We start from the raw sequence: 15,155 nt of genomic DNA, 5'->3' as shown, positions 1-15,155 counted from the left end.
TGAAAAGACCAGCGAAATTATAGCCTGGTCCCTTTTTAGCGCGTTCTTCCCACCGGAATGGGTTTTAATTTGTAACACACTAATCGTCGTTCAGGTACCTTTGGTTCTTTCACCTTGCATGTAAAATGGATGTCAACCATGTCAACGGACAGAGACATGTGGGAGATGCAAGATCATGGTAAACAATGACCGGCTTCTTTGATACTGCGTTTTTCTGTTCTAAATCAGTCATTATTTGTGTCTGACCGTAGTACACATCAACCAAAAAAATATGAACGCTACTGTATCAAAGGAGGATGGAAGGGATATGTTTAACCTGCCTTTCTTGCTGAATGCCGGGGGGGGGTAGGCCTACCCCCAGAACTGTGGGGTCCTAAGTCCGCCCCGCTCCCACGGACAGACGGAGGAGCAGACGTCGGACCCCACAGTTCTAGTTCTGGGGGGTCCCGGGGGGGTGATGGGGTGTGTCTGACATATCTGAGGGTGGTTAATGGATGTTGCTGGGACAACCATGGAGGTATTCCTCCATAGGATAACTGCTTTCGAGTCAACTCGTACCTTGGGCATGTTGTTTGTTGGACAACTTGTACCTTGAACGGCTCGCACCTTGGGCAACTCGTACCATGAGTTAAGACGTCTCGTACTTTCAGGTTCGCAATTCACTTAACTTTCTCATTTTTCCTTGTTGACATGTTTAAGGAACATATCAAGGAAATGCCTTTATAAATTTCCTGGAGAGAAACACAGTGACAGCATGATTTTCTGCATATTATCCTTCCATGGGCATTTGTGCGCCATTGGTTTAAGTGACAGATGTCAAACAACCCGATGGGTGCATTCCACCAAATGGTTGTATTTCTGTGTGCAAGCTCATCAATATTTTGTGATCCCATGGGGGTTTTTACAATAAGACGTGCCATAATCAGGAAGGATCATACAAATATTTCTATAAATCCCAAATTTGGGACTGAAAATTTCCAGTTCGGGTATTTCTCTCACAAAAAGCCCCAAATTGAGGGCCTATTTTGGATAGAGGCGGCCGGCTACATTAAGAGCTGAGCGTGATAACTGAATCTGCTTGCCCTGACGAAGGTACCCAGTTACTGAAAGCTTGGCAATTGCATAATTCAGAGCACTGATTATTTATTATATTTTTGTTTGAGAAATGATGGCACTCTCTCATTCAGAGACATTTCTTCTCTGTTGACTTAATTGGCTTATATTTAAGCCTTGATTGATTTCTGCCTCAGATGCCTAGGCCTGACACACATGAACGACGTCGAAGCATATCGGCCTCCCAGAGTGTACGGGAAGCAGTGTAGGCCTAGCTGAAAATAGCAAAGTAGGTGACTGAGAAACCAATTTATTGACCCCACTGCAACAATAAGCTCTAAGCAAGGTACTTGTGACTGAGAAACCAAAAACTGTTCATGATGACTGCAGCAGTAATAAGCTCTGACCAAGGTACGAGTTGTCACGTACCAAAGGTACGAGTTGTCTATACTGGAGGTACAAGTTGGCCAAGGTACATGTACAACTTTGCAAAGGTACAAGTTGGTGCAATTAAGTCGAGTTGATGGTACGAATTGTCCAAGGTACGAGTTGTCCAAGGTACGAATCGACCTGTTCCCAGATAACTCATACATTTCTTTTATTGAGAAATATGAAGGCCTACGTAGCACCGTGATCAGAATACTGAAAGAAATAAATACAGTTACTAGTGCTCTTAATGTATCTTATTGCCGAGCTTTTGGTAACTGTGTACCTTCATCAGGGCAAGCAGATTCAGTTCTGAATGAACGCAGAAAAATCCACGTTCATTCCACCTCGATGCAGCATTCCAAGTTTGAAGATTACGCTCTGCTCCAGTTCCTTACTCTGTACAACAGATGGCGCTTTCCGAAGGATGTAGATGCTTACATCACGGAGAATATGCGGTGGTGAGGAAAAGTGCTATGCGACAGTGAGACCGGGTGTTGGCGCACACTGTGCAAGTGTTCTGCAAAGTGGTCACCAAGGCTATGCATGGTCTCCATGATGTTTCTTTTGTCGAAGTGACAATAGACTAATCTGAGAGAGGCTATAACTGCTGTGGCACCTCACTCAAACGCACGTTCTTCAGCTTGACGCACTTGTGCATCTGGCAAATCACGACACCCTAGTAGTCTAAGACAGTAAGACTTACAAAGAGGCATGTCATGCGCGTGTACCACCTATCATGCATGCAGTAATGACTTCTAATTCTAGTTGTCGATTTATACAATAGATAGATGCAACTCTTTGTGACATCTGGGAGCTTTGTGACCTTTTGTGGTGAATACAAACCGCTACATTGCGACAAGTTAACAGTGTTTTCACCTCACTGTGACCTCAGGTTGCAAAAGCTACATGTACGTCCATCTATAGTTATGGTAAGTGTAATGTGACTTCTAAGTTCTGTAGTAACAGCATTGCACAATTATCATTGTCAATCTCAATTCAATTCCCATGCATCGGCAAGGCATTGCGATTACTCAGTTAGTGCACACACTGTCACTGCAATCCTGGTGTGCTGGGTTAGTTGAGGAATGGAGTGACCCAAGCTGTCGTCATATGGGTGGTTGAGCTGGAGTGACCCAAGCTCTCGTCATATGGGTGGTTGAGCTGGAGTGACCCAAACTCTCGTCATATGGGTGGTTGAGCTGGAGTGACCCAAACTCTCGTCATATGGGTGGTTGAGCTGGAGTGACCCAAACTCTCGTCATATGGGTGGTTGAGCTGGAGTGACCCAAACTCTCGTCATATGGGTGGTTGAGCTGGAGTGACCCAAACTCTCGTCATATGGGTGGTTGAGCTGGAGTGACCCAAACTCTCGTCATATGGGTGGTTGAGCTGGAGTGACCCAAGCTGTCGTCAAATGGGTGGTTCTCACTCCGTCAAAAAACTTTCAGATTTGTGTTTTAGAAATGGTGCTGGGCTGAAAGTAGGAGAGTACCCCTTGAGTTGTGGAACTCCACAGTAGGTAGAATGAGGAACCTTATAGCTCAAGGGTAGTAGTGTGGTGAAACATTGTCCCAATTAAATTCTTCATGCCATACATGTCAATATGTATGTTTATACTGTACTTTCTTTGTTTCCGTCTGTTTTACAGGATTGTGTGCAACACAGCAGTGAATGATAAGAGAAGCAATCTCATAAATGAGCCTTCATTGAAAAAAAATGTGTATAGTGAATTTTCCTGTCGTTTGTAAATTGTTCTTTGAAAGGAATTCGTGATAAGGCAGCATCAAGCATTTCCTCTGGTGTGAACATTTCAGCATAAAATTGTTTGTGTTCACTGATTTGTTTGCCTTAGAATTTAAAGGCAAAGGAGGACAACATCCGATGCTCTGTTGCCAACATCACTGAGGCTGTCTCCACAATTGTGAGTCACAGCTCCAATGATGAATTCAGACAGAAGTGTTTCTCACTCCTGAAGGTGGGTGAAAAGTACGGATGAGTTCAGGTTTTCTCAGCATCTTCATTTATTGTTCCCCTCTCCACATTTAACCTTACTTTTGATCAGCCTCTCCCTCATTCCTCTGCTACATGCACAGTTTTTCATTGACATAAAAACCCTTTGTATATGTTATCATCACTTGAAGCACATGCACCTTTCAGATAATACCAATGTACTTTTACTTATTACTGTATGACTGTGTAGGTACCAAACTCAACTGGTTTGGTATCCAGTCTCTCCTCCCAGCTGCATTCCATCGCTCACCAACACATGGGAGTCACACTGCCTGCTGCGACTTCAACTCTCGAGGTAACTGGGTGCTAGGCTTGATGTTCAGTTCACCAACTCTGACTGTTGGTCGGAGTTTACATTGCCATCTTCTTCTGTTTCGGAGTTGCACGGAATTTCCTTCATATTGGGACAGTTTTGAGCCTGTTCCTTGCCCATTTGTGATACTCTCTTCTTTTCCAACTAAGGTTGACTTGCCCACTGTCCACCTGATTCCCAGAATAACTGCGGACTGCTCATCTTGCATAGCTGCAGTTCCATCATTTCACTCATGCATATATGGAACATCGTCTCAAAATGTTTTTCCTTGGTTTTGTTGTGACTAAACACTGCTTCCTGGATGTTGCTCGCAAATTACAACAGTTCTCAGATTCTGCTTTCTTATCCTTGATATTCATGCTTGTACACACATCCTTACCCTTTCCTTTCATGTAAGAATGGATTTTAAAGGCTTTCCTCCTGAAAAGGGTTTTATGTATCTCATGTCATCTTTTATAGTCTTCTAAGAAGCTAATGTCTACCAGCTCCCAGTCAGCCTCTAGCCAGCAGGACGGGCAGCATACACCCCTCAGTCAGTCCATAGGAGCAGAGGGTGTTAGCTTTGAGGTACATGTAAGTTGTGTAGGATTTTATGGGATTTGATCCATGGGCATCTGCTGGCTAATGTTAGGACCTGTTTGTTTCACACGGATCTGAATCACGATCAGGGATCTGTGGTTTAGTTCACAGGCAACAAGCTCCTGGTTCATTGCCAAGAGCTTCTGCCTTCCTCAGACAAAGAGCCAGTGTTAAGCGGGCCAGGCTTATGGAATTGTAGCTCTGTGTTGTGTGATTTGTCAGGCTGCTTTCAGCCTTAATCTTTACGCTGCTGAACATAAAAATAGGTGTCCAAATCTGTGGGGCCTTGTTGCATCAAAGAGTCAACAGCATAACTGTCAATACAGAGACAGCAGGAGCCCAGTCTCGTTAAACAGTGTCTCTGTTGGATCCTCACTTGCCTCAGACTTTGATGCTGTTTGGCCTTGGGTTTGACATGTTAGATCTGGTTGTATCTCTTGTAAATAACCAATACATGTTGTCTCATTGAGCAAGATTTCTGGCCAAAACAAAGGTTTTAGTTAAGGGCAATTGATTTTACAGTCACAAGACCTCATGTGATATACATGTATAATAGTCAAACAATTTAAGATTTTTGTACAAAATTATTTCTGCACACCAATTTTTGGTACTTCTAAGGTGTGTCTGGAAGTAGCTGCTGTGACTGAAAGTAACTGACACATGTATGGGGAATGGCTCAGCCACTAAGCAGCGGCTGCCATAGGCGCTTGTATTATTTTTAGCCACAGCCAGAACTCTCTAATTGCGGCATAACAAAGAGTGCAGTTGTGGTCTTTTCTTCGTGAAGTGTTGTGAACATAAAAGCAGTGAATGTCAAATGACAACCTTTGTGTTAATCAAGACACGGTGTCTGCACCTGCAGGATTTCAAAATTGCAAGCACAATCTCCATGTTTCAAAAGTGTCTTGTTTTATGATTATTTACTGATTTTTTTAAAAAGATAATCCTTTTGTGAATTTTGCTTTGGTTGTTTTAATTTTTTTGTCTGACACATCAGGATGACTTCACTGAGTTCTCAGAGTTGGACTTCTTCGAGGGCAACAATGCAACCAATTCTTTGGAGACATCCCAACCAGCCCCCGTAGGGGAAGAGGCAACGGCAGGGTCATCAATTACAGATTCATTCCAGTCAGTCGAGGTAATGTATGCTTACCACTTCCGTCTACATTTTCAGTCTTAGCCACAGTTCACAACATCTGTACACTTATGTACACGTAACCTTCGCTGGGGCACAGTAGCTTTAGTGACAATGCGAGTGGTATTCTGACGGTATCTGTATTTTCATCTGTAGAGATACAGAGAAGACAAAAATATCAGAATCCCTCTTCAAAAGTGGAATAAATCAGCTCTTGAAGCATATCCTGAATACCACCGTGCAAGATCATTTTGTTACTGTAAAATTTTACATTCTGAGGTTCAAAAAGTGCAAGGCCATTTGATCGTTTGCTGTCACCCAGGAATACCCACAGCAAAGTATTGATGAAATGTGACTTGGATAAAAAAAGACTAATAGACACTTCCCCGTAGAAGTCTTTTTCCCTGTCACAATTTGTGTTTTAACAAGAACCAGCTGAGGGATGTGTCAAGTGATAGATTGGATTCCGAAGCACTGCGCATGCATATATTTGTAATCTTTGGGCTGAGTCAGTGCCATAGTCAGAATTACACAGGGTTTGTTCACTGAGACTACGCCTGGCTTGTGAATTTCTAGAAAGGACACATCTGCAATCTGCATCTTCCACCTCGCCCCATCAGCTGTGGTGGAAACATGCAGCCAGCGAATGTTCAGAACAGCTCGGCCTTACTTTGTTAAGCCAACATTTCTGCCATTACTAGGGCCTGAGGTGTGACAATCTTGTTCTGGGATTGATCTAAGGATTCTGTGCAGTGGACACAAGTATGTCCTCCCTGTTGACAGAGAGAGGTTGGATCAACCCCTCAAGTACCCTTACCTGCTGTACGTCAGGTTCCCATACAGCCCCCTCCCCCAGGTTAAACAATCGAATCATGCGTACACCATGCCCAACATATATAGAAACAAGCATTTGCACACAGCTTTTGGGTCTCACGGGGCATTGTTGCTAGGTGACAAAGCAGAATTTCTCTTTGACGCATGTAGCCCTTACTATCCACAGGTTGGCTTCTGTGACATCCTGCATTTAGATTTAAGTGCTCATGTTCTTGGAATCTTGAGGAAAAAATAGTCGACGTGAGATTTATTGTAAAGCTCTGTAGACAGTAATGGATTCCCAGTAGACATTAATAAAGAAATTTGCAGAATTGGCACTTGGCCAGTTAAGCTCTTGGAATTGTTACCAAAATACACTGATGTGCCACTCAAAAGGTTTCCTACATGTATGTCACTGAGGGACTTCTAATCATTGGATATTTCACATACAGGGCATGCGGGTCTTGTTTGTTCTGCCTGTGTCATGGGTCAGAGCATGTAGTGCATATGGTTGTAAGGACGTGCAGTTCTGAGTGTGTACTTTGATGTATGGGAATTTGTGTGCAGTGCGGAAGAGCAACTTTAGGGTTCATCTCAAAAGACGGAACAGAGGTTGGCCGTGAAGCTGTTTGTGGACTCCCGTGGAGAAACAGAACATGACACAGCCTGACCACTGGGGTTGTAGTTGAGTCTGTCACAAGTCCTAACCCCTACTACAGGTCGTCAAGTTTTAAGCTAAGCCTGAAGATGTTCAACTCATTGTTAACGCTGCTCATCCTATTACTTAGGACATGACTTGTGACTGGACTTGCGATGGCCTCAACTACACTCCCGGTAACCAGACGTCAGAGCTCCACTGTGTGGGACATGCTTGAGTTGAACTACGCAAACAATTTCATCGTAATGTGAACAAAATCTGTCATAGCTAGCTTCATGTCAGTGCTAGCATTACATAAACCGCCACTGTTACCATTCAAGTATCTCTTGAAACAACACGGAGGGAGGGGGACGAGGGAACGTGGTGTCCTTTTATCATGGAATTCTCTCACAGTTCAAACGCTGCGTTTACCGCAGACACATTTAGTGTTCAGTGGACGGTTAGAATGACTGTATTGGCTTGCGACCTGCAGAAGACCTAGTACAAATGAGATATGTTGGCAGACGGGACACTCAACTTCAGTGAGGTGTCTGTTGCCATCCTTTTCACATTGTCATGGCTAAACTGTTTTGAAATCTCTCATAGATATTGATGGATGGTTTGTTAATGGCAGTTGTCCGCGCATAACTCAGGCTGCATCCGAATCTCTTGTCTAGTGCTAGGTCTAGGTCTTCACTCTATTGGAAATGCGTGGAGACGCGTAGACAATAGACCTAGCCATAGCTCTGGAAGCCCGTTTCGGACGCGGCCTTAATTATCAGTGGTCCTGATAAGACTGTCTGATTACTCACTTTCATTACACCGATCCCGGTAAAGAGTGGTTTGTCTGCAAGTGAATTAAATCAGTTGTTGTCATATTTTTTTCCATCTTTCCAATCAATATGGACTGTGATTACTCACAGGGAGGCACCTGCAGTTACTCATCGAAAAATGGAGTTATAATTCCATCTGGAACATTTGGGCTTCAGAATGGGCTGTTTCCGTTTTTTCCAACTGGAGAGCGTAATTAGCATTTGTCGCAACTAACGTCAGTATTTGACTAGAGTTATGTCTAAAAGAAAACTTTGGAAAGCGCTGAACTCATATCAAACACTTGGTGGGGCATTAAGTGTGGAACTGTAATTTTTCTTTTTACTCTACAGGGTGTCCCACAAAACACAGCAGTTACAAAAACTGTGACTATGAGAATCCACAATACAAATACATAAATTTGGCATCATAAAATGGGCTACGCTTGTGCTTGATTTAGAAACCAACTGTAGTTTGATTCCTTTTTGCTTGAATGAGCAATGACAGTTTAAGTGAGGTGTTGCACGTTTTGCTGGCGAGTAGTGGTTAGAGCTCAATGAGATTTGTCCCATTGCTTAATTGCTGGCGAGTAGTGGTTAGAGCTCAATGAGATTTGTCCCATTGCTTAATTGCTGGTGAGTAGTGGTTAGAGCTCAATGAGATTTGTCCCATTGCTTAATTCCTGCATTTGGTGGGTACAAATGATGGATGGACTTTTTCGCAATTGGGTGGTCGTGCTAATTGAGACACAGATGGCCACTACTCTTACTTGACCTTGTGCTGTGTGACTTCTTCCTGTGGGATAACCCTCCTGAAATGCAGATGTACATGGAAGCTGCGAAAGATGGACTATGCTGAAATCTGAAGATCTAATTAGACTAGCAGTAACAGATAATACGCACCCAAGCCCCAGATAAAGATGAACATCAACCGACAGGTGAACATCAACCGAGGCGGTAGACATGTGGAAGGCATTGGAGACTAGACCGATCCATTAAGCCTCACCTGATTGTGTTCTGACCAATCACAACCATGATTTGTGTCCGGCATGTGTGCACAAAAGTCTGACATGCATCCGCGCACGTATGATGCATGTGGCTGAAACATGTGGTATGGCATTGGAGAAGAATACATGTTATGTGCCCATGTTAATAGTGGGCGGGGCTTACTGAGTTACTGGATTGATCTATTGGCCACACGACAAGGCAGTAGACAGGGTATAAAGGCTGTTTTACAACTTTAAAAGATGAATAAGGATTTTTTTCCTGTTGAATAAACATTTATGAAAGGCTTGTTTTCAAAGGTAAGTTGAGGACCAGTTTTCACTGTTCATAGCTTCTAACATGCAGCAGCTATTTAACATCACATCAGGGAAATATTCATTGCCCAGTCATACAGAAAGTAATCAACTCACAAGTGGTACCCAAACAAAGTTTAAGCCCAGGTGCATTTTATGATACCAGTTTTATGTGTCTAAAATAGATTTTCACAATGACAGTTTTTTGCAACTGTTGCATTTTTTTATGGGTCGTCCTGTAGAAAGTATTCACTTCCTGTTAAAAAGATGGTGTCAGGGAAACTTGTCTTCTGAGGCTCAAGTGCTTCCCCTCCCCCAAGCCGACGGGTATGCATTTGCCAAAAGGCATATTTTTTAATCATTCCAATGCAAGTTATAAAGTATATTATGAATATGTGAGAAAGCTTGGTTTTATCACCTTGCACTGTTGTAGTTTTAGGGGTCTGGGGAGATCCTTGGTGAGATAATTACTTTTAATGTGAATATGAACTCTGTCCTACCGATCTCTGGCATGAGATCAGTGCATGGGTATGAGGGTTCCTTGCAGTGTGCAGACTTAATTTGTTATATCAAAGCAACGCCCTTTCGGCCGGAAGTCGCTTACATTGTATTACATTTTGGCAGGACTTTAGAAGTTTCAGGGCTTTTCTCAATGACAGTTCCCACGCTTGAGACCTGCACCTTGGTGGGCTGGCGGTAACAGGAAGATGGCTCCTTTGGGGATAACTTTAGCCCCTTTCCCATTGGCTTTAGTGTTCATACCTATTTTGGCAAACTTTTGGATGCCAGGGTTTTTCGTTTCTTTTTGGTTACACTTTCATTGCTGATTGGCACCTGGAAATAAATCAAAGGGAATCAAGCCGCAGTCGCCTTGAGACCAGTTTTTGTCTGGTTTTGCGTCTCCAACCCTCCTTAATTGGCGGACTGATCTCCTTCCTCCTGACAACTGCAGAAGGACTGGACTGCAACACAGTAGTTTTAATTTTGTCCAAGTTAGTTGTGTCTTTGCTTGTAGTGATCTGATTGCTTCAAATTGTATGGGGGAATTTCCTTGAAAAAGGAAGTAATGCATGACTATGTGTGCTATGGTCAAAGGAAGACAATCTCGTCAACAAAAATGAGTTGTACACTGAGAGTGTACATAGCAGTTGAAGTTATCATCCTTGGATTGATACTCCCAGGACCCCTCCAAGAACATCTTGTTGAAATACCCCTTTCCTAGCTGTCCCTTGCCATCTGGCCACTAACAGCTGTTGACACTGCCTTCTCCCAGCATGAATGTGCGGCGTTCTGTGAGGAGTTATTCACATAGAGGTACCCCACTAAGAGGTTTCCACAGAGGAAAGGCATTGCATCATGGAAAAAATCCATATTGGCAAATACTAAACAGTGTTCCTTTTATGCATGAACTCTGCAGCTTTTTGGACTTGCAAGATTAAAACTGAACTTGTGAGTGACTAACTATGACTTAAGTGGCGAGGCTTCCATGTGTATTTGTATTTGTGTGATACTGCAGGAAGCAGTGAAAAACTGAAGATTAAATGCAGAATAACATGTGACAGATACCAACCCCTGAAAGCAAAGAAGGTGTCACTTTGAGCCAAATGTTTTAGGATGCACTGTATTGCGAATCACTCCCATTGGAGCGTTCCAAAAGAAACGGGGGTGCTTCGAGTTACTAGATGCCTGACCATGTCTGATGAAGAGAGACATCCTGAGATACAGATAGCACAGCGATGATGAATGTGGGAAGTCTCCTTGGCTTTATATGGCATCATTAAAATTTCAGACAATGGTTTCCTTATTTTGTTCCCGTTTCTTCCCTGCTCTGTCTCCATGCATACAGGTCTTGCAGTCAACACTTGGAGAGGATTGGTTTGACAAGGTCTTAGACAGTGAACTTTTCTTCAATGAAAACTAAAAATGGGTAGGCTCAGTCACCTTTCTGCTGAAGTAGCAAGTTATTGCCAAGAGTGATACACAGACAATTTTTTTGGCAAGGTTCAAGGTTGCCCAAAGCAGACCTCGAGGCTTTTGACAAAAGAATGTTTGTTTCCTGTACATTTGTTATACCTGTAAAGCAGATTTGACCTGTGAACTGCCAAAAGGGGATATATGATGTTTTGGAGATGTAGTGACAGGCGTCTGCTGATAAAATTGTAGCTTGTCCAAATCAAATGCTGAAGGAGAGTGTTTAAGTCAGCACGGCTACTGTGAGTTTGCTTTAAAAATGGCATTGCAATGGAAACCCTGTTTTAAACCTTGTTTTTGACACAAATTCTGTTAATTTCAATGTGCAGCATATACAATTATAATTGGAGCAGGGAGAGATGTCAACACAGCCATTTGCCATTTCTTAGATTTTACCTGTGTTACCAGTTTCACCTCTTATCCAAGAACTTTTTGAAGGTATTATCAGAACCAAGTGGGAAGTCTTTGAATTGAAGCTTTGAATTTGCATCATTGGGGTTGATGTGCCCATAGCAAAATGGATAAAAAGTGCCTGTGCTTCATTGAGGCTGTTTATTTACAAATGAAAGTTAAGTCTCATCCTCCCATTAATTTTTAAAACTATGATGGTCTTTATCAAACTTTTTTGAAAAAGTAACAGAGGATTGCAAATTGTGACTTTCAGATCTTTATTATTTTAAAACTTAAAATTACCCTTATGTTAGCTTAAAGTCCTGGCAGGGCAAGGTTGTGGGAGGGGCACTTCAAACTTCAGGTTACTGTTCCTTGGCCTGAGTTTGCTGAGGGGAGAAAAGGGGGCTTGTTTCCACTGACTACTGGGGCACCCTAAAACAGCATGGTCACACAACTTGGCCAACCAGCATTTGCCAGCGGTCCTTCCACAGCAAGAACTAGAGAGACAAAAAACTTGACCAGGGACAAATGAATGTGTAATCCCTCCCTCCAACCAACTTGATGACCTTTGAATTTCCAGTAGTTTCCCCACAACAAAAATCCCTGGCACAGGTTGGTGCCGGGATGCCTCGCCCGCAAAACCCAAGCACAAAAGCACTCGACATTTGGAAGAGATCCGTCTGGCTGCAGCCCCTTTCCCCTCAGAAGTTTACATGCATCCCACCTTGCCAAGTTATGAGTGTGTCGAGGGTGGGGGGAAGAGAGGGAAAAGAGATTCTTTGCCAGGGAACGTTGTTGCACCGGTGAAGCTCGCCAGATGAGAGTACCAGTGAATACCAAGCTTTGTGTAGCCAGTGTGGCAATGAGCTATGAATAAGCAGGATATGAGAGATGAGAAGTGGGAGGGACTGCTGTCACAGTTTCCTTTCCTTATGTCAAGATTAAAGGGCATATTCAAACACTTGAATGCCCACACTACTGAATGATGTGAAATTAATGGATTGCCCATCTTTTTTTGTTACCAGTTATTACGTTTTATTATTACCCTCTGATTGAGGTTTTGTTTTTATCTCTTGACACATGAGGGCACTGTTCATCTTCATTGGTTTTCTGTAAAACTTAAGCTTTCTGTAACTATTTCTGGAGCTGTTTCCTTATTGGATCTGTGCCATACACTAAGTCAAACAAAGAAAAAGGGAAAGAGTTAACTTTAGCTTCTTGTCAAAAGTTCTAGTGACCTTTTGCTTCCAAAGAGTGTGACATATACAATAAATCACAAAAATTATTTTTTTACACAAAAATGAGATGTGGTCCTGTAGCACCTTTAGAAGGTAAAGTGTGAAAAGGAAGGTAGATTGGACACAGAAGTCCATTTCAATAATTTGAAATTCCTACCTTTTTTCTTTTTTAACCCCTGGAATGCTCCATGTTGTCCTCTGTGGCTAAATGAGTAAGTTCTCATCCGGTCCCAGTAGCCTAAAGGAGGCAGCACATTTTTCACTTCCACCCCATGTGCAAGATCAATCACAATTGTTCTAACGATCAAGTGTCAAGCAGGCCTCTTTCATGTTGTTTTCTCTGTTTTTTTCAAGTGGCTTTAAATGCTGATCTCATGAAGGATGTAAGTAAGCATCCTCAAGGATTCATTCCTTGTGTTGAGCAGAGCCACAAAATTCAGTCCAGATCACATGCTGTGCCTACGTCATGTAACTGCCACAAATGAAAATTCTTGTAGTCAAAAAAACAGATCCAAACACATACTTGTCCAATCTAGGGCATTTTTCAAACCTCAGTGTCAAATCCCCCCCACCTACCCCTGGTTCAACGTAGCCCCAGTTTTGTGGAAAAAAAACCAGTTGCTTAAAATTTGAAGCCAAATTGTGTTTTTGTTTGGTTCCCGCAGTAACATTTGAATGTGATCCAAGAGTCTTTGTAAAATAGCCCCAGTTCACTGCACACATTTCACACACATGTTCAGTACTAAAACTTGTTATTTTCCTTTCCTATGTGGTTTTTGTTGCATAGCATAAAACCCACACAACTGTGGCGGGTGAGGAAACTTTGCTCCCCACAAAGGTGCTTCATATGTATAGGATGATGCGACTTGCAAAGGTTGTGTGATGTCATTTTGCTGTATATGTGCAATACAGATGTTAAATCCAGAACACCTTAATGAGGGGATCATACCAACACGGATGTGGCCTTTTTATATTAATTTGAATGGCTTGACTCAAGCTGACTGAATAAATTGGTGGAGAATCAGATGTTACATGTGGAGAAACAGAATCACAGATGGTTTGACCGAACAGAAACTAAGAGTGTTAATTGATGGGTGTGAAAGAACTCCTGGCTTTCGTAGAAATGAACTGTTCCCTCTGTTAGGCTTTTCTTGATGATCTTCCTAGTTGTCATAGAAAAAAAGCAATTTTTTATTTGGCTCTAAAATGCTTTGAGAGGTTTTCAAAGCGATGCAACTTGAATAGTATTGAAGTCAGTTTTATATTGCAAGTCACTCCGGTTCTGTTTTTTTTCCATGCCTTTCTTGCCCGTGTTAGTATTAACATTATATATTCAGCCTTCAAAATTCATGCAAGAGTGCTTCAGTATTTTTGTTGTTTGTGTATGTTCAATTTTGAATGAAGAAACATATTTGTGCAGTTGCCAAATGTTTATAATTATTACAAAAGTTGTGCACTGAATTTGTGTAAATAAAAGATTTACAGTGTTCAGAAACTTATTAAAAACTTTACTAAAAATTTGCATTCAGTATATTCTTGTGTTGATGCTGTGGTTTTAAAAATCTAATCGATTGAGTGACAGTCACAATCAGTGGCATACCCAAGGGGGGAGGGTGCTTGAGCCTTTTTTTTTCTTTTTTTTTTACTTCCTAAAAAACGAAGATATGCTTACACCTACGTGTGCATGTACATCTATAAGTTCTAATACAATCATACATTCTAGTCCCTTGTGGCGCAACGGGAGTGGGGCTTGGGCATAATTTTTTGGGGGGGGGGGTTGAAATCCCCCGTCCACGACAAATCCAGGGTTCGCTGTTCACAGACAGTGATTCATAATTGAGTACTTGTATAGTTAGCAAGTCTTTGTGATTGTGAATAAATTGGTGAAATGTGGCCTTGTCTGTAGGGAGACTGCCTGTGAATTTTGACAGACGCTATCATGTTTCGTGCACAGAATACACCAGCTAAAATCGATCAGTTCTAAAAATTTGACTATACGAGAGAACCAGAGAACAGATAAATCTCGACACATCACTCCGTGGATTATGGAAAACTCAAACGTTTCCAAAAGAGCAATCATCTTAGAAAGATCGATGAACCAGTGGGACACTTTTTGAGTGGCTCATTTCGTGGTGGAATAAATCTCATTTTATGGTGGCAGCGTTCGTTCAAATTTCAGAATCAAACCTTGATATTTCGCTCGGTCGGACGTACATCCGGGAACTTCTGTACATTATGTACATTATGGAATAGCTAGCACGAAGGGTAAATTTACCCCTTTGCCATGTGTTAAAAGTTTCACCGACCGCAAAAATGTGTGGACCGAAGGTCGTTGATCTTGTCAAGCTATATTCAAACTTCATATAGGGCAGTTGACAACTCCGCACCCTCCACATTGGTCTAACTAACTTGGAGATGGGGGATTCTTGAAGGCTTCTCGTAGCAGATAAGGCGTTTATCTTCATCAATCTTGTCTG

At 42.2% G+C, this 15,155-nt stretch overlaps 1 protein-coding gene across 7 annotated transcripts; it reads left to right on the top strand.

The window, feature by feature from the left end:
- The first annotated feature begins 54 nt into the window (after positions 1 to 54).
- Positions 55 to 13,726, top strand: LOC147800572 (uncharacterized). 7 transcript variants are annotated; one of them, XM_087143692.1, is made up of 7 exons: positions 55 to 178; positions 2,267 to 2,411; positions 3,335 to 3,457; positions 3,683 to 3,787; positions 4,265 to 4,378; positions 5,382 to 5,522; positions 10,923 to 13,726. In XM_087143692.1, exons 2-7 carry the CDS (start codon positions 2,271 to 2,273, stop codon positions 10,995 to 10,997), a joined length of 699 nt encoding a protein of 232 aa, XP_086999818.1. In that variant the 5' UTR covers positions 55 to 178; positions 2,267 to 2,270; the 3' UTR covers positions 10,998 to 13,726. The 7 variants fall into 7 exon arrangements, with proteins under 7 accessions (XP_086999818.1, XP_086999821.1, XP_086999820.1 ...); XM_087143695.1 differs by having other exon boundaries at positions 111 to 178; positions 2,375 to 2,411; XM_087143694.1 differs by having other exon boundaries at positions 139 to 178; positions 2,271 to 2,411; positions 4,265 to 4,372.
- Positions 13,727 to 15,155: the final 1,429 nt, after the last annotated feature.

Source organism: Acanthaster planci, linkage group LG01 (genome assembly GCF_054643075.1).
Source record: "Acanthaster planci isolate LZ-2023a linkage group LG01, COTS_SCS, whole genome shotgun sequence".
Taxonomy (NCBI): domain Eukaryota; kingdom Metazoa; phylum Echinodermata; class Asteroidea; order Valvatida; family Acanthasteridae; genus Acanthaster; species Acanthaster planci.
This window is presented reverse-complemented; position numbering and strand designations above follow the sequence as displayed.

Excerpts from the sequence above, each read along its gene's own strand:
- LOC147800572 (XM_087143691.1), top strand. Across the intron at positions 3,458-3,682 it reads AGTGTTTCTCACTCCTGAAG|GTACCAAACTCAACTGGTTT; the intron begins GTGGGTGAAAAG and ends ATGACTGTGTAG. Across the intron at positions 4,379-5,381 it reads GTGTTAGCTTTGAGGTACAT|GATGACTTCACTGAGTTCTC; the intron begins GTAAGTTGTGTA and ends CTGACACATCAG.